This window comes from Carlito syrichta, unplaced genomic scaffold (assembly GCF_000164805.1).
Source record: "Carlito syrichta isolate Samal-C Ts95f unplaced genomic scaffold, Tarsius_syrichta-2.0.1 Scaffold47312, whole genome shotgun sequence".
In the NCBI taxonomy this organism is placed as follows: Eukaryota; Metazoa; Chordata; class Mammalia; order Primates; family Tarsiidae; genus Carlito; species Carlito syrichta.
The window spans coordinates 434004-450644 of record NW_006991408.1 but is presented as its reverse complement, the minus strand read 5'-3'; the positions used below and the strand labels follow the sequence as shown (position 1 = coordinate 450644).

The 16641-nt window shown below is 35.7% G+C and overlaps 1 protein-coding gene across 2 annotated transcripts in view; it reads left to right on the top strand.

Annotated features, from left to right (window-relative positions):
- Positions 1 to 16641, top strand: part of L3MBTL4 (L3MBTL4, histone methyl-lysine binding protein) — a 433421-nt gene that overhangs the window by 209048 nt on the left and 207732 nt on the right. For both annotated transcript variants that reach the window (XM_021707570.1, XM_021707564.1), the window contains one exon: positions 12737 to 12851. In XM_021707570.1, coding sequence (XP_021563245.1) covers positions 12737 to 12851 — 115 coding nt within the window. The remainder of the gene's footprint in view (positions 1 to 12736; positions 12852 to 16641) is intronic.

The following is a 16641-nucleotide window of genomic DNA, read 5'->3' as shown; positions in this document are numbered from 1 at the left end:
CCTCAATCTGTGCCTTATGAGGAGGGACCCCAAAAAGCCCCAGAATTGTCTTTTGGAGGGCAGGCTTCTTGTAGCACAGGCTTCTCTGCTAGATTAGTGTTCTAGGAACCCATCTGCATCAGTGTACCAGCCAGTCCAAAAGTTGCAAAATAAGCCTATGTTTAGAGTCTCAGGGATAAACGCCATAAAACTTAGCTAAAGTAAATGAAAGTGGTTGCCTCTGCAGAGGGAAAAATGAGAGAGGGGGTCTTGGGACAAATGTTGCCCAAACAAAACTTGAAGAATTATTTTTTGCACTTTGCGCCAGTGTAACTTGGGCAACCCAGTTAACGGCTATGCTGCTGCCAGACAAGAATCACAGGGATGGAAGCAGAGGTTTGGATTAAACTTATGTGCTCTTCAGTGAATTTTTTGGAGATTCTTTCAGTGTGTTTGCCCATTTTATTATGGGTGGTTTACAAGCACACCTGCTGACATTGCCCTGAGTATTCAGCAGTTTTTGACCCAAAATGCCATGACCCCAATGCCTCACCCTCCATACTCACCTGATCTCACCCCGAGAGACTTTTGTTTTTTCTTCCCCAGATGAAAAAAGTCCTCCAAGAGAATCGTTGGCTAATGTGAAAGAGGTGAAATAAAAAGCATCAGAAGCCCTAAAAGGTATCAAAACAGAGGAGTTTAAAAACTGTTTTGAGCCTAGGAAAAAGTGTCTCAATAGATGTACTGCATTAAATGGAGAGTATGTTGAAGGTGATTGAAATTTAAGCATGTAAGAGTAAATACACAATTTTTATAAGTAGATTCTTAGCTTTTGGGGGTCCTCCTTGTTCGTTCGTTTGTTTTTCTCAAGCAGGGGCCAGGAGCACATTTTCACTTATCTGCTAGGCATTGTCACCTGGATATCCTGTAGGCACTTGGAATTTAATATTATCAAAATGAAATTCATTGTAACAAAATAAGCCAAACCGAACAAAAATCAAAACTCTGCTTCCTTTCCTATGATTCTTGTCTGGCATCGGCACAGCCATTAACTGGGTTGCCCAAGTTACACTGGCACAAAGTGCAAAAAATAATTCTTCAAGTTTTGTTTGGGCAACATTTGTCCCAAGACCCCCTCTCTCATTTTTCCCTCTGCAGAGGCAACCACTTTCATTTATTTTAGCCAAGTTTTATGGTGTTTATCCCTGAGACTCTAAACATAGGCTTGTTTTGCAACTTTCGGTCTTTTATGTGGGATTCTACTACGTGGGAGGTGGGGAACTCTTTTCCTCCCTTGCCTGTTCCCCATATGTGCTCGTCTCTCTATCCGTCCTCTCAATGTAGCAGGATCATAATTTTAGTTAGCGCAAGATTCCTGTTTACCCGTCACATCTTAGTCATTATAACCTAGAGGTACATGTGTCCATTTTTGTATTCTGAAAGGATGAATGGCTTCACAGCATTTCAGAAACTTCTGCATGTTTTAGTCATAATTCTCAAAAAAGTATTGGCAGTTCAAAAGGTAGATAAGTCTATGAAATAAATTGATAAATCAGTAGGTTTGGGTTAAACTTAAATAGATACTTTAGACATAATTTATTTGATAATGTTTACATAATTTAAATGGACATATTTGATCTTATACATTCATTTGCCCAATGAACAGAGTGTGAAAATTTTTCAACAAGTATGTTTCAGATATTATTAGGTACTGGAGATAAAAAAAATAGTAAGATACTATAATAGATGTAAATGCAGAGTCTGTAAGTTGAAAAAACATTTTTGAGTGATCAGAAACTCATATATGTGACTAATTTAAGAATTGCTACTAAAAAAATTGATGTTGTACTAATAGGCAAATTATTAGAATGAATAGGAACAAATTTGTAACCTACCCATAACTTCAAAAATTTTAAAAATACTGCATTATGAAATGAATGGTGTGTTCATTTCATATATTTCCACTTTGCTGGTATTTCCCATGTAGATATTATGCAATTACATAAGTCATTAAACATGCACTATATATCATATTATCCATCATGTTGTTCAGTGTTCTTTATTTAAATGTCTGTACAATATATTTCCAGTAGGAGACATTTTGCATCTTTAGATTAACTGCTGTGTTTTTTTCATGTTATGATGAGAATTGTATACTATTTCCTCTTTATCATTAGCTTGCTGGGAATTGAGTGCTGTTTACAGTAATCTCATCTTTAGAATAGCTCAAAGTGTCATATATCTTGGCTTACCTGGATATTCCTGGATTATGCCTGCTATAATTGTCTAATTATTCACAGTACTCCTTTTCACTCTCAAAAATGTCCCATTTGGACAATAAATTTTGTGGCCCTTCTAGATACAACCAACTTTCTTTCGCTTTACATTCCGCAGGTCCTACTTTTCTTATTTATAAATCCTATGTTCTTATATTGTAAGCAGCTTAAGTCCCTTTCGATTTAGTGGTATCTAAATAATAAGAGTATAAATAATGTGTGATTTGGTAGAAAACCCGTGATGACTTGATAAAGGAACCAAAGAGGACATTCAGAATCTCAGGACAAATTGAGAGTAATATTAACAGTTTCCACCAGAAGGCTGGTTTTCCTGAGAGGAAGATGAAGGGTGAACAATTGCAAAGACGACGGCCTTTAAATCAACAATGAAGGCTCAGCGTCTGCCGCCATGGTTCAGCATGTTGCTTCAGTGCTTCAAAGTTTATAAATTTTATGGCAGATCTTATGAAAATATTTATGTTAGTTATAACCACAAGCTGATTTTTGAGATTATTTGTCATCATACTGCTTATGAAGGAGGGTTTTTCTTCCAATCATAGGACCCCCAGACACCTAGCCACGGAGCCACAGATGTGGCCATTGTGCGTAATACTGATGAAATATTGAAAGATTTTCCTAACAAGAATTAAAACCCTGGGGATTCCATGAGAAATTTGACATTTTTATTTTTTGTGGGAATCTTATGTGACAAACATCTTGTGGTTAAAAAAAACTAATGCTACTTGTTATAGCTGTGACCACAGAAATAGAGAAATGGAAACTTATCTAGACATAATTCCCACAAGTGGAAATAATTTGGAGTTTAATGCCCTCTGCATCTGGCTTTCAACCAGGTTTCTCTTGGGTTCATTGTCTTACAAAATTAAAAATGGTTTATGACTTTTTAGCAAGTTGTTTTTTATTTCATTAGATAGAGCTGGTTTAAATGGCAAATTCAGTTGATTAGCAACTCTGTTGCCATGGCGATACCCTAAGGAAGCATTTGAAAAAGTTTTATCCAAAAACCCCCCTCAGCAAGTAATCTAGGAGGTATGGTTAAAGAATACAGAGTTCTACCCTCATTCCTGACCCCTCACTGAATTAGATCTTGATTGGTGAAGGGGAGGGATGATATTTTGCTTACTAACTTTTTTTTAAATTGAAGTCACACTCTGTTGCCCAAGCTGGAGTGTAGTCGCATAATCATGACTCACCACTGCCTTAACTTCCTAGGCTCAGGAGATCCTTCTGCTTCAGCCTCCCAAGTAGCTGGGACTACAGGCAGGTCACCAGGCCCAGCTAATTTAAAAAAATTTTTTTTGTAGATGAGATCTCACTATGTTGTCCAGGCTGGTACTGAACTCTTGGGCTCAAGGAATCCTTCCCGGACCTCCCAAAGTGCTGGAATTATAGGCATGAGCCACTGTGCCTGGCCATGGCAAAACTTTTAACCTCTCTGAGGCTTCTGTTCATTATCTATTAAAAGAACATACTCTTGGCTGGGCACAGTGGCTTATTCCTGTAATCCCAGCACTTTGGGAAGCTGAGGTGGGAGGATTGCTTGAGTCCAGGAATTGGAAACCAGCCCGGGGAATATAACTAGATCTCATCTCTACGAAAAAAATAAATAAATAAATTAGCCAGGCTGTTGGCACACGTCTGTAGTCTCAGCTACTCCAGAAGTTGAGGTGGAAAGATTGCCTGAGCCCAGGAGGTGAATGCTGCAGTGAGCCATGACTTTGCCACCGCACTCCAGCCTGGGTGACAGAGTGAGACCTCAACTCAAAAAGAAAACCAAACAAAACATACCCTGGAAATTAAATGATGAGAGAGAGAGTATATAATACATTAAAACTCTCTATGTTTTATATATGTTCAGTCATGCCTGGAATAAGTAAGCATACAATAAAAGTACATCCCCTGCCATACCAGTACCACTGCTCTTGGGTTATGGCAGTATTCTGAAAAAACCCAATGCAAGCGTTCTTGCCCAGTGTGAAACAGAGTCTGGCCTCAGTACTGTCCCTGATTGTCCCCGACCATCCCACAACAGAGCTGAGAGCCCTGTGTCACAGGATGTAAGATGGAGCTGTAGTCTTAGTAGCATCCATAGTTATGGGTAGTAGATACCAGGATAAGATATCAAAACGCACTTCTTCTTTCTAGAATGAAATTGAAGTCTAGTTAACTGCCAATGTATTAAATTAAAGCTAGAAGAGTTCAAGCATAATACAGGCTGTTTGTGAACGTTAATGTTGTATATGCTTATAATCTATTTGCCATAGATTTGAGAACTCTGACAATAAAATGCATATCTCCAATAAGCCTGTTGAAGTAGAAATTAAAAATTTAAAAACCATGTAGCAGGAGAAAACAAGCATAATAATCACAATAATCATAAAATTATTGTGACTGCACATTAAATTTAGTCCCAATGTTCCTAAATAATAACTGCTTTATCTTCCAACTGCCCAAAGGAACAATGAGGACATATGATTACTGTCTTGCATCTTGTTCAGAAGACTGGCCTTGAGCTCTTACAATGTGTGAGCCATGGTGCTGAGTACCATGGAAGCAGCAAAAGTGATGGAGCCGTAGAAGCAGAGGTCAAGGGGCCGAGGGCAAGGTCCACTGTGGGCCCAGGTAGTAAAGATAAGAAAGAGCAGAGATGAGTGTCAACCTGACGGTTAGCAGCACTGGATTTGCACTAAGGAGTTTGTTCTTGTTTTTTTTTTATATGCTGACCTAATTTTTAAATTTTGAAGTTTTTTAATACCAAACATTAATAACTAATGCATAATGTTAATGCCACCAGGAAGCATTACTGTCTAAAGATAAGAACTGAGGATGATGGTCAGTTCAGTGATCTGATCTTTTTGTAGTTTGTCAAATCCTGTGTAAGAGGGGCCTATATGTTTACTTTATGCAAACCCGAATATTTGGAAAAAAAGTCATAAATGTATGAAATGCAATGCTGGAGGTGGTTTTCAAAATGAATCTTTGCTTTACAAAAAGACTCTGTAAATAGACTTAAAATGCTGATCTCTTCTATTAATTTGACTGTCTGGTTATTTTTAAGATTGGAATTTCACTCCAGAGATATAAGGTTCCAAAGATATAAAAATATCTTTCATCAAGGTGTATATGGGTACATATTTTTATTATATATTTCAAGCTTAGATAGCTCTTGTGAGGGGCGGGGAGCTCACAGCATTAGAATGAATGGTACTATTTTTCATTCTCATGGTCTTATTGTAAGTAATTATATACAGCCTTGGAAAGGATGATTTAATATTTCTTGATGAATATAAGATGAAAATATTGAATAGGGTGCATAAGAACATTGCATCTGTTATCAAAAAAATTGAAAAGGATATATATATATTTTATTTTTTAATTTAAAAAATTTCATTTTACTTTTTCAATTTAGTCCTAATTCCACAGTAGGACTCCCCGGTCCAGCACAATATTTAAAATAGAAAGGACTTACCTCATTGAAGCAGGGTCTTGTTGAGGTGTTTGATCTGTCTTGTCTGTGCTTAGAGGCAGTTTCCTTGCTTTTGAAACAAAAAATTGCTCTGCAGACTTAAAAGGGGAAGGACATTGAAATTAGATAGCTTGGAATATTAAAACTTGAAAAATTATTTTGTTTCTTTTTCACTACATTATAGGACTTACACAAGCTTCTTCCTGTTGGTATATCCAAATCAAAAAAGCATCAATCCAAACGGAATGCCAACTTTGCCTTTTCACAACTAGAATATTCAGTTTCCTGATATTGTCAGTCTTAAGGTGTCTGGGTATGTCTAGAGTGCTGTAACATTGCCATCAGCAGAATATAGTAAAAGACAGAACAGCCCATGTGACAGCAGCTGAATGTAGAAATGTTTTAAATAAGCCAACTGTATTGAGATATAATTTACAAGTGATAAGATGCAGAGATTTTATGCATGAATTTAGATGAGTTATGGAAATTGTATGTCCTATATAACTACCACTCCTATCGATGTGTGGATATTTGTGCTCCTTTGCAGCCAGTCCTCCTTCCGGAAAACCATGGACCTGATTTCTGTTGCCTGTTATTAAACTTCTTTTCAGTGAGATCATAAAGCATGCTCTCTTTTGCGTCTGCCTCCTTGCTCAACAAGATGTCTGTTTGATCTCATGTTCATGCGTGTGTAAATAGTTTGTCCATTTTTATGGCTTACTAGTATTTATTTTATGGACACAGCACACTTGTTTGTGTCCATAAAATAAATACTAGTAAGCCATAAAATGGATGTTCACCTGTTGGGCTGTTGGATTGTTTTCAAGTTTAGGCTTATGAATACAACTGCGAGGAATATTTTTACACAACTTTGTATTTTTATCTCATTTGTTGGCGTTGTTAGGAATCATAGGGGTAGGCATGTGGTTTAATTTCATTTAAAAAGTAGCAAAATGTTTTCTTTTCTTTTTTTTGAGTCGGAGTCTCACTCTGTCTGGCCCAGTCTAGAATGCAGTGGTATGCTCACAGCCATTGCAGCCTCGACCTTCCAAGTAACTCAGGTGATCCTTCCACCTCAGCCTTCCAAGTACAGGCATGTGATACCACACCTGGCTAATTTTTTTATTTATTGTACAGACAAGTTCTCACCAAGTTGCCCGGGCTTGGGCAACCCCTTGGCCTCAGGCAATCCTCTAGCCTTGGCCTCTCAAAGTGCTGGGAGGATAAGTATGAGCCACCATGATCAGCTGCAAAACGTCTTGTAAGTGGTTGTACAATTTCACACCCTTGCCAACATTGTTACGAGTGTCCCAGGAGCTCACCAGCAATTGATGTTGTCAGTTAGTTAAGTCATTCAAGTGGGTATGAGTAGTATTTCATTTTGATTTTTTTGATGAAGAATGATATTGATATTTTTTTGTTTGCTTATTTGTCATTCATGAACCTTCTTTTTTTCTGGGTGCTTGAGTTTTTTTTCAATTTTTAAATTGGATTTTTTTCAAGTCACTTGTCAGTTAAATATATTGCAAATGTCTGTGGCTTGCATTTTCTTTGTTTTAAGGATTTTGAGAAGCAAGTTTTTGATTATAGTGAAAATTGAACTTATTAATTGTTTCTTATATGGGTAGTAATTTCTGTGTGCTAAGAAATCTGTGGATATTTCAATATCACTAATATTTTATAATGGGTCTTAGATGAAGAGAAAAGGATTTTATTGTTTTAGCTTTTAAGTTTAGGCCTATGATCCATTTCAAATTCTTGTGTATGTGAGATGTGAAGTAGGAGTCAACTGGCTCTGTTCTTATCTCATGTGAATGTTAAGCTGTTCTAACATTGAAAGACTGTCCTTTATCCTATTGCAAACTCTTGCCACAGTTTTTGAAAATTCACTGTCTATATGTGTGTGTGTGTGTGTGTGTGTGTGTGTGTGTGTGTGTGTTTATATATAAATTCATGTATGCTATTTTGTTCTATTAATATGTTTGAATCTCCTAAGTCAGGACACCACTGTCTGAATAACTTTGCCTTTATGGTAATTCTAGAAATAAGGTAGTATGAGTCCTGTAATTTTACTAATTTTTCAGAATTGTTTTGAATAAATTAGGTCATTTTTATTTGTGCATAATATTAGAATCTGCTTGTTCAATAACACAAAGAAAATTTGCTCTTTTGAGTGGGACTATGTTGAATTTATGGAATGATCTGGGAAGAAATGACATAGTAATAATAATACTAAGTTTTCCAGGATGTGGGCATGATGACTATCTCCATTTATGTGGCTCATCTTTTAATTTCCCTTAAGAATGTTTTGGAGTTTTCAGTGTATAGCATTTCCTTATTTTATCAGATGTTTCACTAAGTTCTTTATTTTTCAATGATATTCTAAATGGAACTTTTAGAAAAAAAATTAGATTCAGGAGGTGCTGTACAGATTTTTTTACATGGATATATTGTGTAATGATGGAGTCTGGGCTTCTAGCGTGCCCTTCACCCAAATAGGGAACGTTGTACCCAACAGGTAATTTTTTAACCTTCACTCTCTCCTACTCTCCCCACTTTTGGGAGTCCTCATTGTCTGTTATTTCCATCTTTTATGTCCATGTGTACCATTGTTTAGCTTTCACTTACCAGTGAGAACATGTTGTATTTGGTTTTCTGTTTCTGAATTATTTTACTTAGGATAGTGGCCTCCAGTTCTATCTCTGTTGTGGCAGTGGACATGATGTCATTTTTTTTGTATGGCTGCATTGTATTCCATGGTGTACATTTATTAAATATTCTTTATCCAATCATTCATTGATGGGCACGTAAGTTAGTTCCATATCTTGTGAATAGTGCTGCAATAAACATGAGTGCAAGTGTCTTTTTTATATAATGATTTCTTTTCATTTGTGTTTGTTGAGTCAAATGATGGTTCTATTTTCAGTTCTTTAACAAATCTCCATACTCTTTTCCCTAGGGTTTGTATTAATTTACATTCCCACCAACAGTGTATAGCATTTCTTTTTCTCTACATCCACACCAATATCTTTTTTTGTTGTTACTTTTTAATAATGTGGCAAAATTTCTTAAATTAATATTTTTCTAATTTTTTGTTGCAGGATATAGAAATACAATTGATTGTTTTATATTGATTTTCAATCCTGAAATCTTGCTAAATTCTGGTAACTTTTAAGCTCTTTTAGAAATTTTATGGTTTTCTATGTGGACAATCATCGTCTGAGAATAATACAGTTTTTAACCTCTTATTTTGCAATTTGTATGCCTTTTATTTCTTTCTCTTGCTTAGTTGAATTTCATTAAAATGTTGAATAGAAATGGTAAGAATAGATAAACTTGCTTCATTACCAATTCTTGGGAGGAGGACATTCAATAAATTATCATTTAATATGAGATATTACCTGTAAATTTTATAGATGCAGTTTATCAGATGGAGAGAGCTTTTTTTCTATTTCTTACTTTCAGGGAGTGTTTAGCATCGTGCTTGTCATTGTGTATTGAACTTTGTCAAATACTTTTTCTGTATACATTGAGATGACCACATTGTTTTTCTTGTTACATAATTAATTAACTGATTACATTTAGAGTGATGGACTAACCTTGTGTATTTCCCCACGTTTTTGCTATTTCTAGTGCTCTTCTTTCTTACCTGTGAATAGCAGTTTCCATCTGGTGTCAATTAATTACCTTCAGCCCGACTTGCTTTCGTTAATATTTCTTGTAGTGCAAATCTATAGGTGATTATTTTTCTGTTTTTATTTATCTTAAAATGTTTTTTTTTAAAGAATATTATTGTAGGATTTAAAATTCTGTGTTGGCAGTTTTTGTGTTTCCTTTTCATGCTTTAAAGATATCATTTTGTTATTTTCTTGCCTCCACAGTTTCTGATGAGAAGTTGGCCAACTTTCCTGTCATGGTTCCCCTCTATGTAATGTGTTGTGCTTCTCTGCTTACAAAATTTTCCTTTATATTTCTCGTTCAGTTGTTTGACTGTGATTTGCCTAGTTTTGAATTCCTTTGTATTTACTATGCTTGGGTTTTGCCATTCTTCTCAAGCTTTTAAATTGGTGTTTTGGGCCAAAGTAGAGAGAATTTTAAATGTTAGTCTTTCTGTGGTTGTTTTATTTGACCTTTTTTTTTTTTGAGTTGGAGTCTCACTCTGTCACCCAGACTGGAGTGCAGTGGCCGCTCCCGGCCACCGCAGCCTCGACTTGCTGGGCTCCGGCGATCCTTCCGCCTCAGCCTTCCAAGTAGCCAGAATTACAGGCATGCACTACCACACCCGGCTGATTTTTTGATTTATTGCAGAGATGAGGTCTTGCTGCCTAGGCGGGTCTCGAAGCCGCAGGCTCAGGCAATCCACTCCCCTCAGCCTCCCAAAGGCGCGGGATTACAGGCTGAGCCACCGAGCCTGGCTTATTTGACCTTTATTCCAATTTCATTCTTTCTCTGTTCTTTTCTTCCAGACATCAAATACATGAGTGTTAGATGAGTTGATATTATCACACAAGTATCTGAGGCGCTATTCATTACTTAAATCTTAAATTGTGTGTTCTTTAAAGTAATAATTTCTATGGCTTTGTTTTCATGTACACTCATTCATCTTTCTGCCATCTCTAATCTGTTACCAAGGCCATCCAGTAACTTTTGTATTTCAGATATTTTTGCTTTTCAGTCCTAGAATCTCTATTTGCTTCTCTTTTATAGTTTCCATTTATTTTATGAGATTCCTTGTTCACTGATTAAGACCATTTTTCCTTTAAATTTTTGGACATTTTTTTAAACAGCTACTTTAAAGTCCTTGTCTAATGATTACCATATGTGGGTCATCTCAGGGTCTATTTCTATTGACTACTTCTTTAAAAATTGAGTTTGGCTCCCATTCAACTGTTCTATTTACGTGATGAAAACATTTTTTAATGTTGAACATTATGAATGATACATGTACAGTGGTAGTATTTATCTTTTAAAAAATGGTGGGGTTGATAAATTCCTGGTGGTTGTATTTCTTGTTGAGCTTGATTTTAGCCTTTTTAAAGGGCTAGTCTAGGACATGTTTCTTTCCACAAAAGTGTAGCCTTTTTAGTGTCACAATCAAATTCTGAAGGTGTTAGTGAGGTCTCTCCATGCTGGTCTCTTTAAAACACTCCCAGTAACGTGTCCTCCAGTATTTTGTTTCACTCTCACCTGTGTATCAGCTACTCTCTGCTTGGCTTCAGGAAATCTAACCTGTCATATGTGCAGTCCAGACTTTGACCAAGACCTTGAAAATAATCCCCCATAGATTTTTGGGGTTACCTTCTTTGTAGTTCTTTTTTCTCCCAGTAAATTGTCCTTCAGCTTCCAGCTGTCTTATCAGAGCTAAGCTACAGTCTGTATCTCTTCTGCACAGCATAACTGCTTTGTTTATGTTTCTCTTCTCTGTACTGCAATCAGGAAATTGTCTCCGGGCTGACATTAAGGGCTCATCTGGATTGTTTTCTTTTCCATAGGGATTGCATTTCTGTGCTACCAATTGTCCATTAAAAAAAAAATCACTTCATTTTTGTCTATTTTTATAGTTATTATTGTGAAAGGGCACTCTGTCATGGACAGAGACCTACGTTTGATAGAAATATACCAAATTTGGTAGTTATTTCCAAGAACACTAATCCCTTTAGCTTATAACAGAGTCACATAGAATACTTGTTAACACACAAGTTGTTAGACTCTACCCTCTCAAATTTCTGATTCAGTAGAATGAGGAAGAGGCCAATAATTTTCATTTTTAATAAGTGCCCAGGTGATGTCAGAAGTCTGAGAACCACACTTTGAAAACCACTTGTTTAGAAAAATGACTCAACACAAAAATCGAACTTTATTTTGGACTTAATACATAGAATTTTGCTTTTTTTTTTTTTTGCTCCTATGACTTGCATAATAGATTTATATTTCAGTTGGCTAATTATAGTGCTAGGAATCTTGCTTTTTAAATTCTAATGTGATTTTCAAAAGTTTATAACAGTTGTTTTTTATTGAAACAGATAGCTTTTTCAAAAGAAATAAGTATTTTTTATTTTAAGAAATAAGTATTTGATTTTTGTTTCAGAAATTAGGATTTATTTAATTATTCTTAAATCTGTACATATGTGTGTGGAATATGTAGATAAGATACAAAGTAAATTAGCCTTGTGATAATTAGCCTTGTTTGAGTGTCTTCCAGCAGGATTGCTGGGCCTGAGCACTATCTCTTCCTCAGAAGAGTTTCTTTTTTTTCCCTCTTTTAATTTTTATTTTAAAATTCTGGGATACCATTCAGGGTTAAATACAAATATTTAGAGTGCAGGTACCCTTATTGATGAGGTGTGCCCCCTCTTCCCCAGCTAGATTTCGACTACCGTCAACCCCAACTCACCACCCAGAAGAGTTTTTGATAACTTAGACTTTGCTTTCTTAATAGCTTTTAAGGTAAATATTTAAATATATCTACCCCAGAAGCATATTTTTTCTGCTGTCTTTGTCCCCATTGTTCTGATGGGTCAATCTTTCATTTGTGGAGATTTAGGGATTTGGTGCTTCCTTATACTCTAATACATGCATTACCTATCAGTATAAGACGTGTACTGATGGCAAGTTGGTGACTTACTGTTGATGATACTGACATGGTTCTTACAGTGATTACAGGACAGTTTCCCAGAGAGAAAATGACCTTTCAATAACATGATAGTATTTGCTTTAGTTGAGAACATGGATTGGTCCTACTCGATATTCTAATCAATCCCTGACAAATTTTTTATTTACCAACTTCTTTAATTTCTTTGGAAAATTAGTACACCCACCTTTGTTGTCTAGGTTAGAAGAATGTACAATAGTAAACTTTAAATATCATTTCAGCTGCAAAATGTGATTAATAAAATTTCAATCTCGGCTTCATATGTCTGTATTCAAATATTTTGATACAAGTATTGTGAAATACTTATTGCTAAGCACTAATTATTCAAAACTCACTTTGCAGATTCATTTTGATGGCTGGGACCATAAGTACGACTACTGGGTAGAGGCAGACAGTCCTGACATCCACCCTATCGGATGGTGTGATGTCACAGGGCATCCATTGGAAGTGCCATATCGTGAGTACTTTACTCTTTGTCATTGCTTTTTAAATACTTAGCCTGAATTCCAGCCTTACTGCTGTGTGTTCATGTCATTATAGGCATTTGAAAGCTAAATATCAGATAGGTGAATTAATTAATCATCATTATAGCTACACTGAAAGCCAGTTATTCACAATTAATCCTCAAAGAGCATGCTTTGTATAAATGAAAAGTAATAATCATTAAGAAATGATTTTGATAGTGTTTTCCAAAGGAATCTTTATATCATACACTTTAGTTTGAAAAACTGGGTCAGTACATCTAAATCCATCTAAGTTTGGTCACTTCTTTCAGCTGAAGTCCATTTTATTTTCTAAAACATCTCATCTTGATTTTATTTTATAGAATAAACTGCAAAATTTTTTAATTGAAATATTTTAAATTTCAGCAGCTTTAAATTTTTTTTAATTGTAAAAACAAAAGAAGTGTCTATTTTGTGTACCTTTATTGTTTCTGTCTTTTTAGCTACCTAAAGTTAAGGAGCAAATTAACCACTCTAAATTTTAATGAGCCTTGAACCAAAATATCTTATTCTTTTGTCTGGAGTCCACTGATCTGATTAGGCTGACATGACTAATAACTAGTTCCAGACATAAGTGCAAGTGCTTTCCATTCTTATGTTTGTTTTGTTCCCTTACTGCTTTTCTTTCCCTCCTCTTGACTTCTTGGGATGAAGCTAGAATTTTATTCTATTAATGAGGATATCTTACATTGAGAAAGCCTAATGATGCTTGAACCTTAGACCTAAAGGGACTAACTGCATCTGTGAAAGAGTTCCTTAACTTCTTGTAAAAGTGGGAAGAACCTCTGACTAAATAATTGGACAAACAACTTTACATTGTGTAGTTCTTCAAAAACTATAAAATGAGCAAGATGCAGGCCCTTATAGAACTTTCAGTATATTGGCATGCATAGGAGTGGTACTCAAAGAACTTAAAACAAGGGAGACAGTGATCAGCACCATGGGTGAGTGGGTTTCGGGTAGGGAAAGGTGCCAGCATGTGTGCTTTAGTGGCTTCCTCTTGTCTCATTTTTTGTTTTACCCGATTTCATACCCAGCATGCCAGGGAGATGATTCTCACTTTATTTTAACCTCCAACACCCCCCTCCCCCACATGTCCATCCTTTATCTAGTAACTTTCTCAGTAGGAATGATTTAATATGGGGTAGAGCTAGACCAGCCTGGTATAGGGACAGCTCTCCTCACTCCTCTCCACCCATTACCTGCTGCTTTGTCAAGCTGCCTTCTTGGCATCAAACTCCAGTTCAAACCAAAAATTTGCTCTTTTCATTTGTAGTTCCTGCTTGTTTCCAAAGTTGTCCTTCCAGACTTTGCTTCCACCTAGCCTCTTCCTCAACCTTATGTGTACAATGAGTCACCAAGTCCAGTCCTACTGATTCTTTCTTAATTCTCCAGGATCCATCTTTGACTCCCTTTTCCTCTTCTTACTGTTACTGCAGTATTTTGAGCTGTCATCCTAGTTACAAATGATTCTCAGAATATGGTCTGCAGTCAGCTAGTGAGTAGCTTAGGTCCTCCTGATAAGTCTAGGATGGATCTGAAAATGCAAGTTCTGGAGGCAATCTGGTCTGGTTAAAATGTGAAAACTGGAGTTAGAATGTTTGGTTTTAATGTCAGTTTTACTGCCTGGTTATTTGTGTGCTTTTCTGTCCTCAATTTCCTCATCTATAAGATAGATGCTATTAATATTTATCTCAGAAACTTATAATTATGAAATGAGATAAATGTATGCATAGCACTTCAAAATCTGCCTGGCACATAGTATGTGCTCATTCATTATTAGAAATGATGTGAAATTCCATAGATTTTCATTTAACTGTGAATCATTAGGCTTTCAAATTTGAAACTGAGATAAAATTAATGTGATTGGGGTTTTCCAAATACTATAATTCAGTTTTTATTAAGAAGTGTGACTTCCATGTATTTTTGGCAGCATTACAAGATTACTATTTTGTGTACTTGCAGTCAGGTAGTTAGAATCCTTAGCATTTGGGAGAAAGATGACTTGTAATTGGCTATCTGCAGTTCGTCATTATTTTCTATTTTTCCTGTGCATTTTTTGTTATAAAGTTCGCTTAGATTAATAATTATTATAAATTGTTTGCTTAACCCTATGCTTACAACTATTCATATGCATCATAAGCATTTAGGCCTTATTAATTTCAAAATACTAGACTTTAAGACATGCTTGTGATGTGGTTCAATGTGTATTCTCTGTCCTCTCATTGTGAAAACAAAAATGTATATATGCATGCACAAACACAAAACCCTACTCCAAAACCACTTCTGTAATTTATTTGTTTATTAGTGAATTCTTTTTCCACTGGAGAGTCGAAACAAAGGGTTGTTCTAGGTACTCAAATTAAACAAAGTTTGAGAGTCTAACATTTACTCTTGCAATGGCTTTATCTTTTTTCCATTTCTTTCCTGAAATTATCTGTATAAAACTTAGAACTTGCTTCATGATCCCGAGTCTTAAAACTCTTCTTTGGCACCCAGCCTTCTACAAGTTCAGGACTCTTGCCCACAATGTCCTTCACAGTCTACTTTACTCACCCCCATACCTTCATCTTACACTGTTTTTCTTCTGAAACCATTTACACCAAACAAGTCTACTCACAGTGCCTTGAATGTTGGCCTCCTCAGATTCTGGAGACAATACATCGCCTTTCTACAGGTTTTCTCCATATCTTATCTTCTCCTTCACAGAAACATCACAACCAGTCTGGTAAGGAGTTGGCAGGAGCTCATGCTGTACACTATGATGTACACGGAGCATCTTGACTCCCGTTCTGTGTTTCATGGATGATAACAACCACGTCATATCATCTATATTTCCAAATGCTATTGCAAGTCAACGGGTTGTTCTTATTTACTCATATAATTCAAACTATACTTTTCTCACTAGAATGTCTAATAGCTTTGATAATCAGGTCAAGGCAGTCACAGTTTTATAAGTAAATCTGTAAAACCACACACTGTATTTTATCATTTATGAACAGATAAAGTCATCTGACCCATATAATTTCCAGGTATTCTAAAGAAATGCTCAAATATTTTAACTATCAGATATTTGCACATTATTGTTTTATTTTAGTCATAGTTGTGTAACTCAACTATTGCTTTTAGTACTTTATTGCATATAATATGATAGCTTTATTGATGAAACACTGAAAAGATTACTAAACATTTAGGGTTTGGGGGAAAAAATGTTAGACATTTAATCTACCCTATCATTTGACATGGAACCTGACTTGAATTTTGTCTGTTTTATTGACATACTTCAGTGAATTTTTACAAAAGATGTTACAGTAGATTGCCTACCAGTGATATTATGTGAAAATGATTTTAAAAAGAGGTAGACAGTTTTAAAATCTATTATTCTCATCTTTTTTCTTTATGAAAATTTCCCCATTTTCCAACACATTTATAGCTGGTTTTTAATAATTGCCTTGCAAACAAAGAAAGAAAATCTCATTGTGTACACACACACACACACACACACACACACACACACACACACACAGACACGTGTATGTTTTGTTACATATATGTCTTGGTTTTTTCAATGAGCTTCCAATTGATATCTGAAAGGGCTGCAGTTTACAAAAGTATGAAATATAATAAATCACACAGCTACCTGTGGATGAGTGAAAATCAAATACAGATTGCTAGTGCTTTTTTAAAGGATGAGCAGGATGCATAAGGTTAGTCCCAGAAGGCCTCGTATAACAGTGCTGAACT